The following is a 16,701-nucleotide window of genomic DNA, read 5'->3' as shown; positions in this document are numbered from 1 at the left end:
TACAGGGTTTCTGTGTGTTCTGAAGCTCATACAGACTTGAGGTGGGAAATTAATGTCATAAATAGTATTTTTGAACAGAGTACTTTCCGCCTGTTTTGGTTTAGATGGAGGTGGAGAAGCTTCAGGAGGTCTGGTTTTGTGTAAGGCAGTTATGTCATCAGGGACATTTCCTGGAGAAGGATCCTTTCTCCTCCTTGCATTCCAACTGCCGCAGGGTAAGCAACTTTGCTCCAACTCATGCTTTTTCCAGCATGAGCTGCCTTGCTCCCTGCTGTCCCCAAAAAAGGAGCCAACTGTGATCATGGGCAGGAACTTTGGAGACCATGAACACAAATAGACTTACCTTTGATTTAACTGGTTTTCTCAGAAATTTTGTCACAGTAACAGGCTACTAACAGTGTGCCCCCCTTCCCCACTTCAGAAATCTAGCCCAAGTGAAGTGTGTGTGTGCCATGACTCTGCCACTGGACTTGGCCAGACTGCTTTCACCCCAGGATTGTGAACTTCTAAGATCTGTGGAATGCCACATCCTTGCAAAGAGAGCTGTATTGTTCTAGAACTAGTGAGCATGGAGCGAGCGCCCTTGCCAGTCCTTTGGGCTGATATTTCTGGTTGCTCATTTGTACAGTAAAAATGGCCAAAGCTGAGCAAGAGCAGACAACCACATGATTTTTGCTGGTCTTTTCTGTCTCCCCTGCTTCCACCCTCTTTGGGGATAGAATTTCCTCACCGACCATGATTGACCACTTCTCAAAAAGCCAGGAGAGAGTATGCTTTATGTACTCACAAGTAAGCTGATAAGCTGGGCATGAAACAAATAGTAATGAAATAGCACAGATGTAGAAAATGCAGAAAAGCCTATCTAACTATGTCCTGGACACCGAAACAACATGTTGGATAAGGGTATTATTGCATAGACAATATAATATTATTGCACAGACCAAAAAAAAAAGGTCTTCACAATTCATCTTGACAATGAACAAGATTTTGGTAAGGTACCCATGTGCATTGTGATACATAGCAAGCCTGTTATTTTTTTTTTTTTAAGATTTATTTAGTTATTCTTTATACAGTACTCTGTCTACATGTGTGCCTGTATGCCAGAAGAGGGCACCAGATCTCATGGTTGTAAACCACCATGTGGTTGCTGGGAATTGAACTCAGGACCCCTGGAAGAACAGGCAGTGCTCTTAACCTCTCAGCCATCTCTCCAGCCCCATTTTTTAAAAGTATCTTTTTATTATAATTTATTCAGATTACATCTCAATTGTTATCCTTTCACTTGTCATCTTCCTGTTCCCCCCTCCCGCCCTCCCTCTTTCTCCCTATTCCCCTCCTCCAGACCTCTGACAGAAGGGGACCTCCTCCCCCACCATATGACCACAGCCTATCAGGTCTCATCCTAATAGCCTGCTACCCCTTCTCTGAGTGCCACCAAGGGGAAGTGATCAAATTGGGGGCACCAGAGTTCATGTCAGGGGCAGTCCCCATTCTCTTCACAACTGAGAAGAATGAGCTGCCCATTGGCTACATCTGAACAGAATGGACACTGTTCACAGGAAATAAAACGGTGAACTGGCCCTTCAGTTGGAAACCTGTTAAAGTGGCAACGTATGTAGAGGTTTTTATGATGCAACGTGAGTATAACAGAGGGAAGCTGGAAGAAAAAATATTTCAACTTGGAAATCAAGTCTCCTCTATAAAACACATAAATTTCAATTGGGGGTACCTTAAGTCCTCTCCCGGAGAGGGGCATTTGGCAATGTCTGAGTATTTTTTTTAAGTTATTTGTTGGTATGCTTAGTTTATAATGAATGATTATTTCATATTTTAGTATAGTAGTAAATTTGTATACTTATCACCAGCACTTAATTAAGTACTTATTATTGTCACAACAGAGGGTGTGTGCCAGTGGCGTCTACTGGGTCTAAGTCAGAGGGCTCTTAAATACCCTACAATGCAGGAGACATCCTCCTACCCCAAAGAATTAAGAGTAATGTGGATGATCTGTCATAGCAGTGCCAGATTGACAAGCCCTGCTGTCAAAGAAAGGAGGTGTGTGCACTAGCTCTCATTTTAAAACATTGGTGAATGATGGAGCCGCAGGTAAACATGGACTATAAACGGCACCTACATATGTGTGATGTGCATGTCGGTATATACTTCAATGGCACTGCACACAACAAACCAATAAATGTGGCAGACATTTTCCTCTTGAATATGCACATAATTCCTTGTCCTGTGTCTGGATAAATACATACAAACTGATTCAGAAAACCATGCATCCATGAATTACTGAAATGCTCATTCACCCATCAACTCTGTACTTGCTGACCACTTTCAGACACGTCTATGACTGCCCTCCATGGACTGGAGACTACAGCTAAGGCGTCAGCTAACTCCGGGACTCAAAAGGCTTTCATGTTTCTTGACAATATGGAATGTAGAACAGAGAATAACAAAATTAAGTAGCAAAGGTGAAAAGTGGCAAGGATGTAAAATGTTGTCATCCGTTTCCAATTCCTAGGCCTGTGTTAGTCTGTAGGTAGACCAATCCACACGGTAGATGAATTTATTAGTCTTCATTACGTGTTGTAAGCTTGTTTTGTTCTCTTTCCAGCCACTTGCCACTTGTCATCCAACCAAGAGGAAAACACTGTGAGGCCCGAAACAATGTTCATATTCTCTCTCCTCCTCCTCCTCCTCCTCCTCCTCCCTCCTCTTTCGCAAAAAGCACACGAACTTACCTCTAGCTCTTATTGGAGCTCGTAAGACAGCTTATTATGAGTTCTTCCTGCCTCTTATTTTTGGTCCATTCTACATCATGTCAAAATCTGTCGTTCCTACATTCACCAATATAGCTAATATGACCTTGAAATGTGAAATAATGAGGTCTAGCATGCATAAGACCCTCAGTTCCACTATCAGCACCAGGGGTGTGAAAAGGTTAGAAAGATCCTAGCAGTCCTGTGTTTAAAGGGTGGAGAAAGGAAGCCGTAGCCGAGTTGTATTAAAAGTAAGGCCTGGATTCTTGCAAGGGCCCACATTGAGCTTGACCCTTCTTGGGCTCTAGCTTCTGTGCACACCAAGCATACTGACATCTTCTGCAGCTCTTGGATGTAACCTGGGGGGCTTAGTGCTTGTTCTTTTTTTCTGACACATTTTTCTGAGCCCTTTGTGTGGCTGGTCCCTTGATTTTCATGTATCTTTAGAGGTATCCTTTCACTAGCTGGCCTAACATACTTAATCTTTGTTTCTGACTCAAATGCACAGCTTTACACATTGTCTAAACTATTTCACAGCACTTAGTGGTCCCCCTCCCCCTTGGAGATGGTCCATGTTGTGGTTCATTCGTGCTATGGCTTTGACCGTTCCCCATCTGCATGACAGATCAAATATCTTCAGTAACTGCCACATTCACAGCATCTGCTACACAGCTGGCCTTTCATACATGGATTTTAATGACTACAAAACAAGACCCTGGAAAAAATGAGGATGTTTGAATACCACTTTTGGTGGAAAATTAGGCAAAGGCTTGGAAATAGCAAACCATTGGCAAGTGGCACCAGACTTTGCACTGGAAAGAACTCATAAGAGGCTCTCAAGTCACATCTTAGGGGAGGGACAAGCAGCTAATGAAGGATATTAGGAGATCTACACAGGACTTGACTCACTTAGAAAGGGAGAACACAGATATCCTTGAACAAGACGGTGGTAAGGACCAGGGCTGACTTATGCAGTCAACTGAAGAGAGGAGAGTGGGAAATACATACAATGTGACTTAGATGGCCCCTGAGGACCCATGTGCCTTTGTTAATGCCATTTAACAAGATACAGCATCATTATTTTTCTTTATACTAATCACCATTGTCTTGTTCTACAGATGAATGCAGCGTGTATAGCAAATACTCTAGATATCTAGAAAATGGAATCTATCACTAGGAAATGTATTGAAGTGTTTGAATACATGCGTAGATGACAGAGTCAGGTTAGCCCAACTGGCACCTAGAAGCCATTGTAATGATGAAAGATCCTGCAAATGCCTGTAATGGTGTCAGCAAAACAGATCAGCTGCAAGCACTTGGGGGCAAAGCCAGCTGGATGTGGTTCATGGAGGGAGAGGGCAGAGAGGGCATAAGTGTTGAGCCTGAGTGATGTTTGGTGAGGTCACCCTATTGACCAAGCAGATGGGGAGAGGTGAGTGAAGGACAAGAATGCACATTGTTTTCAGCTTGGGACATCCTAGCACAAATGGCTAGTAAATGGCTAGCAATGGTCATTTATGTCATAATTGTATCATAGTTGTCTTTGCTACATCCCAGCCAATGCCTTCTGCTATTAAGCTACTGATTAAAAAGGAAGAGAGGAGTAAGAAATACTAAGGCAAAGTACCCTAAATGAACGTTTGTTAAAGAAAAGGAATGTCAGGGAACTCTCTTAGCTCAGACTGAGCCACTTAAAAAGTAAATTCTTTCTAGAAAGAGGCACCTTTGCTAACAGGTTAAAAAGAGACTCAAACTGGGAATGCCAGGGTTTTTATCACAAGCAAATTTAGACAACTACTAGTCCATGTTAAAACAGACAGTGCTGCGCTTGCCAGATGAAAGTATTTTCAATTTGCTGAAACCAATTAGATTCTCTTGCAATGTAAGAGATTTGTGTGGAAGACACTTTTATCCCCCAGTAGATGTGAAACACAAACAAACAAACAAACAAATAAACAACCCTGAAATAACCTATTATCAAAAGCTTCAAGAACTTTCCACTGGTCAAACTGAAAATCTTTATAATTCTGAAGGCTTTCTGAGAGAACACACATGTGCTTGTCATCTTTGGGAAATGCCTTGACTGTTCTGCTGCTGTGGAAAACACAAAGCCCCTGGCTCTAGCTGTGCTTTCAGGTTTCCCAGGTCGGCTCTTCCTGGTCTTGTACATTAACCACAATGCCTTTTCTACTCCTTTAACTTCAATTCATGCTTTGTACATCCTATATTTATTCCACCAGCCTGTCACAGCGCTGAATGCCAAATACTACAACCTGGCAGTGTGGATTCTGGAATTTTTCAGATTTGCTCTGTGGACAGGGCCCTATGGTAGAAGACTGTTAATTCCGAACATGGCTGTTCTGGCAAGAGATCACATCCAAAGACCTCCTAGGTCTGGGTGGTCTGGGTGGAATACAAACATGCCTTTAATTCACGAGTCATGCAAACAGATCTGAGTTCAAGGCAAGCCTGGTATAGAGCAAGTATCAGGTAAAGAAAAGCTTAGATCCAAGTGTGGTGGTACATGCCTTTAATCCCAAAGGAAGGTAAAGGTAGTTTGTAGAAGGAAGCACCCATGTTTGAAAGTGATGAACAATTGAGTGGCAGAAAAGGTGGCAAATCAGAGAACATCTGAGAGAATAGGACATGCCCAACTCTCATGAGAAGAGAGAGGAAAGGGAAGCTATTTAATGGAGTAATGCAGAGAGTGAGGAGGCAGTTTTACTAGTATGGTAACAGAGAGAGAACTCAGGTAAAGGTGGAATGAGCCAGACAATGAGAAGAAGTCTGCTCAGCAAACTGCTGAGTTAGTCTGAGGCCAAGCAGAGCAATTCTGGGCCAAGAGAGAAGCCAGATTAAATAAGTCAGCTGGGAGAGGAGTTTGAGCCAGAACAGCTGAGTTCAACTAGCCAGCCCAGAACTCAGTAAGAACAAGTAAGAGTGAGCTTATTAAGCAGTAAGTCTCAGAGGGTGAAAACATTCTAGGCTTAGGTTAGATTGTATAGAGGCTAGAAGCTTCCAGGACTAGGCCTAGGTTAGCAGAAGGAGGCAGTAAGCCTCCCAGACAACAATTGAGCCAGGAGAAGAAAAGTTACTTTCATACCCTACTGCTGTTCACTGGTAAAATTATAACACAAGTGAAGAATTACAAAAATTTTGGGCTTTAAGTTGGTAATAGGTATCTGGGTGTCTTTTCTTTCTTTTCTCCTTTCTTTCTTTTTTCTTTTTTGCTTGCCAGTCTAGATGGATCATGTAACTCACAAATGCAGCACTGTGCAATGGTTAGCGCTTAGATCTTAGAGGCTGGCATACCTGGGCTGTAATTTTGCTCTGCCAATTACTATTCCGAATAAATCATTTGAATGTGTTTGTCTCCAAAAGTAGAATAATGCCAACACTCACCTCGTAGAGATCCCATGAAGATGAGGTGAAATGACGTTACATCCAGCCTTTACATTTTTAACAATTCATTTTTATGCATGTGGGAGCTTTGTCTGAATGTATGTCAACATGCCATGTGCATGCCTGGTGTCTGAGGAAGTGAGAGAGGCCATCAGATCCCTTGGAGCTGGAGTTACAGAGAATTATGTGCTGTGACGTGAGTGCTGGAATAAAACCTGAGTCCTTTGGGAAAGCTGCCTGCGCTCTTAACCACTGAGCATCCCTCCAGCCACAAGCGCAGCCTTCAGCCTTCAGATCCTGGCTGAGTGAATGCCAGGCAGCACACAGCAGCCCCCAGGATTTGTTGCTATGGCCGTCTGTTCTGAGAGTGAAGTGGCAGGCTCTGCTCCCTTTCACCCTTCCCAGATGATTGCCTGGAGCTCAGTTACTGGCAGGAACAAGTGAAGCAGAGCCAATACCCTGTTTCCTCACACAGGTGAGTAATCAGGCTCCAATAGATTTGGAGCCTGTGACAGAGTCATTCTAAAAATGATAGCCCTGCGCAGCACCTCTGAAATGCCATTTTCCTCAAGACCAAGTTTTATTACTAAACTGTCATCCTATATTGAGTGATGGTGGGAAAGAGCAATTTGTTTCACTCTTTGACCGTCTCTGGAGCGGTTCCATTCTTACGCCTAATACTTGCTGCTGTGCCCCCACGTGCTTAGGATGAACCTACACACCCAGCAGGGTGTGGTCCTCACCTGGTGGGCTTGCTGTAGGAGCTCCATCCTCTCCTGGAGGATCTGACAGTCGTACTCCCGGCTCTTCCTCAGCATCTGTCGCCGCAACTTTTCTACAGCTGTCCTCAGCTCCTCCTGCTGCTTGTCACTTAACAGTTCCCCGAACTTGATCACAGTTTCTTGCTGTAGAGCATTGTACAAAGTAGCTTCTAGTTCTTGGATTCTCTGGCAAATAGAATCAGAAAAGTCTAACTTTGGGACTGAGCATTTAGGTGCGCTGTGAGCAGAGTGGGTATGGCTCAGTGAGACAGGGACTTGGTCCCTCCTTCTCAGGGGATCTTAGAGTTTCTGAGTGGCTTCTGCCTGACTCCCCTCTGAGTATTCTCTTTATGTGATGCCACAAATGCCTTCCGCACAATGAACAGACTGCTCTGTAAGCCAATTCATTTTCTTTCTTGGGGTCCTGGCAGTTTAGACACTTCTGTTTTTAGGAGGCCGTCTGTTATAACGTCCACACCTCCGTACTGCCTTTCCTTTTCAGATAGAGTTGGGGGTGAGTTTGTTCTGCCTCCTACTTGAAAACCCTGCAGCTGGTCAAAAGCATATACCACAGTGGCTGTAGTATTAGGAATAAGTGTTAAGTAGGGAAAAGTACTTGAAATTGGAGATACATTTCAAAGATAAAACTCCATCTCAGCCACACAACAACTCTCGGTACTCCTAGATGTCTTATAGTTTGCATGCTTTTTCCTCGAAGGAAAAAAAAAGGAAACTATGATTCAAAAACAGCTTAGATTTTGGAGTTGCCCCAGTGTGTGTGTGTGTGTGTGTGTGTGTGTGTGTGTGTGTGTGTGTGTGTGTGTGTGTGTGTCTGTGTGTAGGCCAGATGTACTCAGTAACTTTCATCATAGTCTTTGAAATGGAGGGGGTGTCTCTTAATGACACTGTAGTTCACTAATTTGGCTAGCCTGGCTGGCCAGTAGGCCACAGGAATATTCCTGTGTTGGCTTCCCTTGCAATGGGATTGTAGCTCACATCACTTTTACATCTGAGCTGAGAATCAGGTCTTCATGCCTAAAAGACAAGCACTTGAGCAACTGAACCATCTTCCTAGCATGTGGCTCACTTCTCTTTGTTAGACTGAGGTTAATGATTGCTCAAACCTTTCTCAGTCCTTTGGTAGATAGATTATCTTCTGTATAACTAACTCTCTCTCTCTCTCCTCTCTTTCTCACCCCCCTCTCCCCCCCCCCTCTCTCTCTCTCTGTGAGTGTATGTGTGTGCATATGTGTAGGTATGTGTTACCCTGTGTGTGTGTCTGTGTGCATGCGTGTGTTACCCATCTTAAATACAGTTTGTATAAATCTATAGTCCTATTCCCTGTAATTCTGAAAAAACTGAGTTGCAAATTCCTGACAGGGGATGCTTTTCTATTGCTCCTGGACCAAGCACATTTCATCTTTTGAAACAAATTTGGCTTTCTGAATTAGGCCATGACAGTTTCCTTCTGGAGCCCAGCTTAATTTTGTTTTCTACAGACAGGAGAGACAAAGGTTAAAGGGTAAGGAGTGGGTTAAATACATTGTCTTTTATTTTCTAATCAGTGGCCAAGTTTTGTTCTCTTGTTTACCCATTAAACAATATGAGAATCTCCTACTTGGGGAGGGTAGACTAAATCATTTTTTATACAAACAGGGGTTCCGGGTTTCCTTCTTTTCCCCAGACTGGCAAGAGCATTATAAAAACCTCTACTATGAACCGACAAGGCTGGGGGCATAAGTAGAGGAGAACAGCTGTGGTCCAGGGTTAGGGATTTTCAGTATGCATTTTGGAGAAGGGAAGGAATCAGTCGTGAGCCTCTATAAGCTTGATAATCTAAGGGGAGAAAAAGACACAGTCCACTCCTCACATGACAACTTCACTTGCCCTGGCTCCATTGTGGGCCTAAATTAGGCCACAGTCCCTGGAGTTAGAGCTACATTGTAGCTCACTCTTCTACCAACTTGTGCAAAGCTTTCACTCTAGAAGCCTTATTTTCCTCAAGCGTGAGATGGGAATAATAAGGCTACCCATGACTTCCATGGTTATGGTAAGAAATAAATGAATTACAATGTGCATAACCCACATTAAATCCATTCTTTTTCTATTAGTACATTAGAGTTCAAAAAGATGATACTTCACTTAATAAATTCCTTTTCAGATCTACATTGGCATTCAGTATGTCTTTCATCTAAATATTATCTAATAGTATACATGTGATTTTAGAATAAATTACAATTACATATAAAATATAAGAATATTGCAGCAGCATCAGTTTTAGGATTTCTTTTCCAAAACTGAAATAGCAATTAGCAACTGCATGCATTGGCCTGGAGAGATGGATCAGTGGCTAAGAGTGCTGGCTGCTCTTCCAGGGGTCCTGAGTTCAATTCCCAGCAACCACATGGTGGCTCATAACCATCTGTAATAGGATCCGATGGCCTCTTCTAATGTGCATGAGGACAGTGTACTCATATCCATAAAATAAATAAATCTTTAAAAAAAACCTGCATGCATGCTGTGTGTATTCAACTACATGGAATAACAAATTATACAGCACATCTTAGCCCTATTCTATAGTTATAAACAAGGCGAGTCCTGGTCCCTTACAGTACCTACCATATAGGCCTGGTCCAGGGCCTGTTTTCTGTAGTCTAGTTCTTCCTCCAGGTAGCCTTTTATTTTGCAGAATTGTTCCTGTAATAAAAGTTCACATTGACAAATTGAGACAGCAAGATAAGTGAACGAGGCAGTGACAATGAAAGGTACGTCGATAAATGTTTTCTCTAGTACACGAGACAGATCACTAGTATTTGTAGAACTGCAGTTTACTTCTGCTAGCACAGGAAATGTGAAATCAATAGCAAGAAGCATAAGATGAATAACTATGAAGAATGCTCTTAAAGACCTTAAAGCCAGTCTGAAAGTGAGTAATTAAGGACAGGTTTTGACATGGTGGCTGTTAATAATAACTCTATCTGTGTGAATACACTCGGCTTTCCGTTTCTCCTGGATTTGCACCTAGAGATTCAGGCATCTTTGGAATGAAAATATTTGAGAGAAATATCTGTTAACTATAAAATTTGTTTTCACCGTCCCTTATAAACATGCGACACTCTCCACAGCTGAGTGGAGAGTGGGGACTGACTTTCACACAAACTGTGGTGCCCCATATTTGACCACGTCCCCTGGATGGGGAGGCCTGGTGGCACTCAGAGGAAGGATAGCAGGCTACCAAGAAGAGACTTGAAACCCTATGAGCATATACAGGGGGAGGAGGTCCCTCTCAGTCACAGTCATAAGGGAGGGGAGTAAGGGGAAATGGGAGGGAGGGAGGAATGGGAGGATACAAGGAATGGGATAACAACTGAGATGTAATATGAATAAATTAGTAAAATATAAAAAATGAAAAAAAAGAATTTACATTATAAATGAGAATAGTACACAATCATAACCTATGGATGATTTGAAATACGTGAGGGTGTGTGTAGGTTATATGCAGTGCTGTGCCATTTTATAAAAAGAACTTGGGCATCTGTAGACTTTGGTGTTTTCAGGGGTCCTGGAACCAGTTCCCCGAGGACAAGAGGACAGCTGTATATTGTTATAGTACGTAATTCTAAGAATGTTATAAAATTTAACACAGGGATACTATATGGTAAACATATTTAACTTACTCAAAATAGTAGACACAAAGATAAAGAACATTCTAAAGAGCCAGGGTGATTCTGCTCACACTGCCATTTGATGAGTCCGTATGGACCCCTGCTGCAAAGCTAGTGTGAGCTGGGGGCATAAACCTGAAGCGTCTTTGCACATCATCAGTTCTTGTACATCTCTCACTGCGCAGCCATCCCATCATCATTAGGTAAAGCTTTGTTTTGCGGTACAACATATTCCCACAGGCAAGTCCATCATTTCTTTGGGTGCTTAAGTGGAGAGTGAAGAACTCTTCCAGCTGATTGGAAGGTTCAAAGCCCAGCTGGGCTCACTTTTGAGAGTATCCAGAGATGATGCTGTGGGCACTCTGACCATCACTGGGTATCAGCGCCTTAAGGGCCCAATACAGCCCGTCTGTTGCATTGTAGTCTTGTATTAAAGGAGCTTCTGATGGCCATTTTGAACATAAACAATGTGCTTTCCCTATAGATCTTAATTTCATGGAAAAACATGAACTCTGTACACAACATTATGATCTCTAAAACTCTTAAGTTCTATAAAATAAGAACTTAATGAAATAAGAATTTCATGACTGGACAGGAACCTACTGCATTTGTTTTTTAACAACGATCATCTAAATGATGTCTTGTTATAAGACTATACATGATGCTGCAAGTTAATTTATTAATCCCTACATTTGATAAGCATGTTATTTTAAGTTGTTTTAAAATACACATTAAATAAAATCAATACTTGGATCACTAAAGTACATATTTATAGTGTGGAATACATCCAGACTGTTATGAAATCAACGTCCAGAGTTTTTTAATTTTGCAAAAGAGAAGCTACTCCCATCTAACAACCCTGTTCTCTCTTCCTCTCAGCCCTTAACAGCCATAGTGTGCCTTCTTTTCCTACGAGTTTAATGACTGTACTCCTCACACTCACAGAATGATGGTGCTTGCTGTTCTGTGACAGCTCGCTTCACCTAATGACATCACTGTTCTTCTAGGTTGTGCCCTTTACCAGGCACTATGGAGACCTGTAGCAGATAACTACAGTGAGAGATGTTTGGGAAGAAGGTGAGGAGGGAGCTCCAGGAAGAAGGGATGCTCTGTCTAACAGCTATCTTAGACTAAACTAACATATACACATACCATACTTTGTTTATCCATCATTTATCAGTAGATATGCTGGCTACATTCACCTTTTAGCTATTGTGAATAATACTACAATAAAAGTGGGTATACAGTAGCCCACCACACCCCAATTTCAGTCTTTTTTTTCATACTGCTGGGTCATATGATAATTCTATTGAATTTTAAAACAACCTTCATGCCATTTTCCACATTTGTACTATTTCATACCCCAGCAGGACCCTGGTTCTCACTTCTCTATGTCTTTTCTGACATCTATGAGTTTCTACTCTTTTTTTTTTTTTATGACAGTGGCTATCCTAATGAATGTGAAATAGATTATGGATTCTTAAAACCAGACATGTACCCATCAAGTCTGTCATTTTTACTTGGTGATTATTCATAGTAGAAAAAAATTATTCATCCTGAGAGAAAATACCTAATTTAATATCATTCAACATTAGTTTTTTAAATATTGTCAATGGATGGCATGCTCTGGGGGAGACTAGAGATTGAGGTTGTCAGCTACTTCTGAGGAATATGTCCCACAGTCTGTACATGAGTCAATAGGGCAGTTACAAACTCCCACTCATGCCAAATAGAGCACAGAGGTGATGCTCATTTTCCTCTATAGGCTTACCATGTCACTTTCCAGTTCCATCATTTTCTGGTGCAGGGCAGCCTCTGCTCCTTCAATCTGTTGGATCCACTAAAGGAGTAAGAAGACAGAAACGTTCGGCGTGATTGGTCGGCATGGTGCGAAGTCTGAGTGGCTCCCTGGGGTGCTTGGTCTTCCCTCTTATGTCTCTGAATGCTGATCAAAACCTTGTGTAAAAACCTAATGCATTTTCATGCCCTGGAGTTAGGGCAATGCTACCATCTTCCATGCATCGTCACCTCAGCAAATGGCCTCTGATGTCCACTACCTGTCAGCTTCTAGGGCTTCAGTGGTGACTAAGATTAGCAAAGCCTTTACACCCATGGGAGAATTTCTTGGGAACTGATGTCTACAAGAAGAGTGAGGGTGTCTGCAGGGAAATTGGAAGGGAATTCCAAGGAACACCATGCTCAATAGCGCAAGGTTGGAGGGCTTCAGGGAGTGTTAGGAGTCAGAGTAGAATTTGGATCTATGAAAACGGTTGCCGTTCTGTGGTGAGGAGCGATGTTTAAGTGAAGGCATTTTAAACAAACCACACAGAGAATGCATTTCCTAATGCTCCAAGTACACCCATTTGATACACACAGTCTTTGGGACCTATTGTATGAGCATACCACATGCATGGCTTAATAGAACCAGCGATCAGAATGGGTGTCCATCAAAGTGAATGCCAGCTGAGACCTTATGGATTGGTGATTGTGCATAGCTATGTGAGAGTACTGGAGGGAGCCTCCGTGGCTCAGTTTAGCTTTCCGTTGCTATGTGGCTTTGAAAAGTAATTCGATGTCTCTCGAATCACAGTTTTATATGTCAGGTGGTGTTAATAATAATGCAAAAGCTAAAAAAAAAAGAAAGAAAGAAAGAAAGAAAGAAAGAAAGAAAGGTGATAGTATGTTGCATGAACTAAAGTGTTAGGTTTTATTTTTCTTCAGTGTAGACACATGCATGGCACATGGAGCTCAAGCAAGTCTACGTTCTAGAGCTTTTGGAGAGAGACCATGACCGGCCACCTTCAGCTGCTGAGGTCATGATGGTAGGGTTGCTGGAGGAATCAATAGGCAAGGAATCCTTTGATAATGTTTGCGTTCTGGACTTTCTGTAGGGGGGAAATGATGTTATTGACTTGCTGGGGAGAGGAAAGAGAATGTGATCAGGCTTGCAATTAAACTCTGAAAGAGACAGGCCCTGAAAGAGAAACTTCAAGATTTTCTTTCATTCCAAATGGAAGCACTTCAATATGTATTTTGGACAGAAAAGCAAGGCCTTTCTAAACCTCAAAACAAACAAAACAACCATTTTCATATCTTGCAGAGCTGGCATCAGTTTATCATTTGATACATGGTGCATTTTAAAAATTTTTAGCTGATCAGCAAAATGCCTTTATTAAGAACACATAAAAGTGGTCTGCTTAAATTTATAGCAATAAGTGAACAATGTACTTTTTTATTTCAATAACAACACTTCTTTCTTTCCTTCCCTTATTTTGAGAAACTGAGCAATGCTATCTGACCTGTAGAATTTGATGGTTTCAGATTCAAAAGATCTGAGTATTGCTCAGGGTTTCATGTTACTTTTAACATGATTGTTATGCCTTTTTTTATGTAAGACGGAATCTTGATGAGTGCATTCAATAAAACTTTCATTTTATTCAAGTATGTGCAGATTCTTTTCATAATTACAACTTTCTGAGTCAGATTCCTGCTATGTAGATCAGGCTGGCCTTGAATTTGCCTCTCTGCTACCCAAGTTACGTGAGTACAGGTTTGTATCCTCACACCTGCCTATGGGTCCGTTCTTGAGACATTTGGGCCTAACCAGGAATCTGGCTTCCCTTTGTCGCTTCTCTTCCACCTGCCATTACCAGGTTTAGCCACAAGGGGTCAGCAGGACACCAATCCTGTTGGGCTTTCAGCATGAGGCTGCAGTCACCCAGGACCGAGCCACAGATTCTACGGGGTATGCACACACTAAAGGGACAGCCTGTGGCCTGAGCAACTCCGAGTTCACCAGCTCTCAGCAGAACGCTTCTCACTTGCTTCCCAGTTTGCTAGGACTGGTTAATAATGTAACTGGGAAGCATTTCCATGTTGAGGAATGATATGTTTTGCAGGTGACTTTAAAAAAATATCTATCCGTCCCAAGTTGTCCCCATGCTACGGGGTTACATTTATTATATATTCGATAATAAACACAAGGCAGGGGCTTCAATCTCCTGCCCTCAGGCACCAAGCTCAACACTGGATGACTGGGAGTGTCAGCTTCACACATTACCTTCTCTGCCAGGGACAGCACGGTGCTGGCCTGAATTATGGCCACCTGTTCTTCATTCCTTAAGTTCTGTAAAACAAAAAACAAAAAACAAACAAACAAACAAACAAAAGATGATAGGGTGAAGATGCTCATGGCATCCACACCTTGGAAAACATGTGTGCCATGAACCCAGCATGCGTGCAAAGAGTCTCTGCACATTCCTGCTCCAACCAATTTCTCATAAAGAGTCCCTGCTTCCTGTGACTGTACACATTCCTCATTAGCAGTCACGCTAAGAAAGCCCAGAGGAAAGAAGGAGTGCCCTCCCCACGGCAGTTCTGACAAGGCATCATTGGTTCTTATTTTCAAGGAGAAAATGGCACACATCCCTCAATGTGCTGGGTGAGCCATTCACCTTATGCTTCTTACTACGAGTGATGCTGCCCCCCGAATTAATAGCCCTTGTCCCTAGTTGGAGGGAGCTGTTAGGATGAAAAAAGATTATAGCCTCCTGCTTCGTTTTATGGGGCTGCCAACAACCCTAGTGTTTAGCAGTCTTTCCGACCGCCTGACTGATTAATTTTACACTGGATGCCTGTGAGCAGCAGTCAGACAGTAATTAGCTGTAATCACAGCAGATGCAGTCTGCATTCCAACGCGAACCCTTCCTATGAAAAGTCCTGTAGCACATCTCCTTTCTGCAGTTACCTTTCCAGCCATCCCCCTGGCTACTTTGGCATGTGGGATTCTCTCTGGGGAGGTCCAAGTTTAGGTAGATATGCTGTCTTACTTGCTGTTATCTTATACTTGAAACAGTGGCAAGTATTTCTTAACTCTGCTCAGGTCAATTCACACTTTCTCCATACGTAACCAATGCACTACTTACCCCATTATCACCCAGGATATCAAGCTGCTTTATGAGATCAGGGATGTTGACATCCTGCAAAATCAAGAAGATGCATTCAAGTCAGGCACAGCCGTGGCAGAGAGAAGGACACTGGAAGCAGATACACTGGGCAGCTCAGAGAGGAAGCAGGGAGAGCCGTGCAGAAGGCAAAGGGACTAGAAATAGCAGGGGGAACCCCAGCTCTACCTCAGGAGGAAGTCCTCGTGCCTTTCATGGGTTCTACAGGGCAGTCTGTTTTCTAGGGAACAGAGCCGTGTCCTCTCAACCTTAAGATTTAAAATGTGTTCTACTAAGTGCTAAAGCTAAAGAGTCACATTTGGTCTAGCAAATTCTGTGTTATAAAGCTGAAGATCCCCTAAAAGGCAAACAGTCTCCTACAATTAAAACCATCAAAGTAAAAATGAGCCGGACAATTTCAATGGCCTCTTCTCATTCAAAAAACTCCATGGCAACGAATTCCCTAGCACCTAGGAAGCTACACTAGAGGATCTCAGATGACATTTTCTGTCTGGCCAACTTGAAGTATGCTTCTTGAAGCACATAGCTTATTTATATTGCCCCCCCAGGTAATTAATGCCATTTATTTTAACGCATTTTTAGAGGCTTAAGAATAAAGTTTAATTCAGAATAAAAAAGGTATATCATAAAGCAAAGAGCATTGTAGGAAGTACAGAGACATTTTATATTGTTGGTATTTGTTGCTATGGACTAGAACAGCATGTGCCCACTAACATATGATGTTAGTAAGATTTGTTTGTTTGACCAACGCCTAAAAGAATTACACAGGAACCTAGTTAACGCATGTTTTAATCTTACATGATTCTTTGTTACTATGATCTAAATGACTCGCCTCTGTTCTCTGCTATTATCTTTTATTAATCTGTTAAACATTTATTTTGTGTCCTATTGATTTTCCAGTAGCTGTATGACTGTTTTCGTCCTGCCATCTAGGGATTGACGTACAGAGTGGCCATGAGAAGGCTTTCTTTTCCCAGTCCCATGCCTTCCTGCTGTCTGCACACACAGAAGATCTGATGTCTGCCTACCTTGACACCTTCTTTCATGCAGTAGATCTGCAGAGCGCTCACACCGTCTGAGAAGGGGTGAATTTGCAGATTAAATGGAGGGGATCTCCTCTCTCTCTCCTTGAAATGTTTAAGAA

At 42.3% G+C, this 16,701-nt stretch overlaps 1 protein-coding gene across 5 annotated transcripts in view; it reads right to left on the bottom strand.

Moving 5' to 3' along the window:
• The window catches only part of JAKMIP2 (janus kinase and microtubule interacting protein 2), a 158,476-nt gene that overhangs the window by 14,560 nt on the left and 127,215 nt on the right, over positions 1-16,701 (bottom strand). For all 5 annotated transcript variants that reach the window (XM_084779101.1, XM_084779100.1, XM_084779104.1 and 2 more), the window contains 6 exons: positions 16,586-16,684; positions 15,519-15,572; positions 14,654-14,719; positions 12,365-12,433; positions 9,548-9,625; positions 6,911-7,114 (listed from right to left, as the gene is read on the bottom strand). In XM_084779101.1, the coding sequence (XP_084635227.1) occupies positions 6,911-7,114; positions 9,548-9,625; positions 12,365-12,433; positions 14,654-14,719; positions 15,519-15,572; positions 16,586-16,684 (570 nt within the window). The remainder of the gene's footprint in view (positions 1-6,910; positions 7,115-9,547; positions 9,626-12,364; positions 12,434-14,653; positions 14,720-15,518; positions 15,573-16,585; positions 16,685-16,701) is intronic.

This window comes from Acomys minous (genome assembly GCF_964271855.1).
Source record: "Acomys minous genome assembly, chromosome: 4".
Lineage (NCBI taxonomy): Eukaryota > Metazoa > Chordata > Mammalia > Rodentia > Muridae > Acomys > Acomys minous.
Note: the sequence above shows the minus strand (reverse complement) of the source record. Positions and strands in the feature narration are given on the sequence as shown.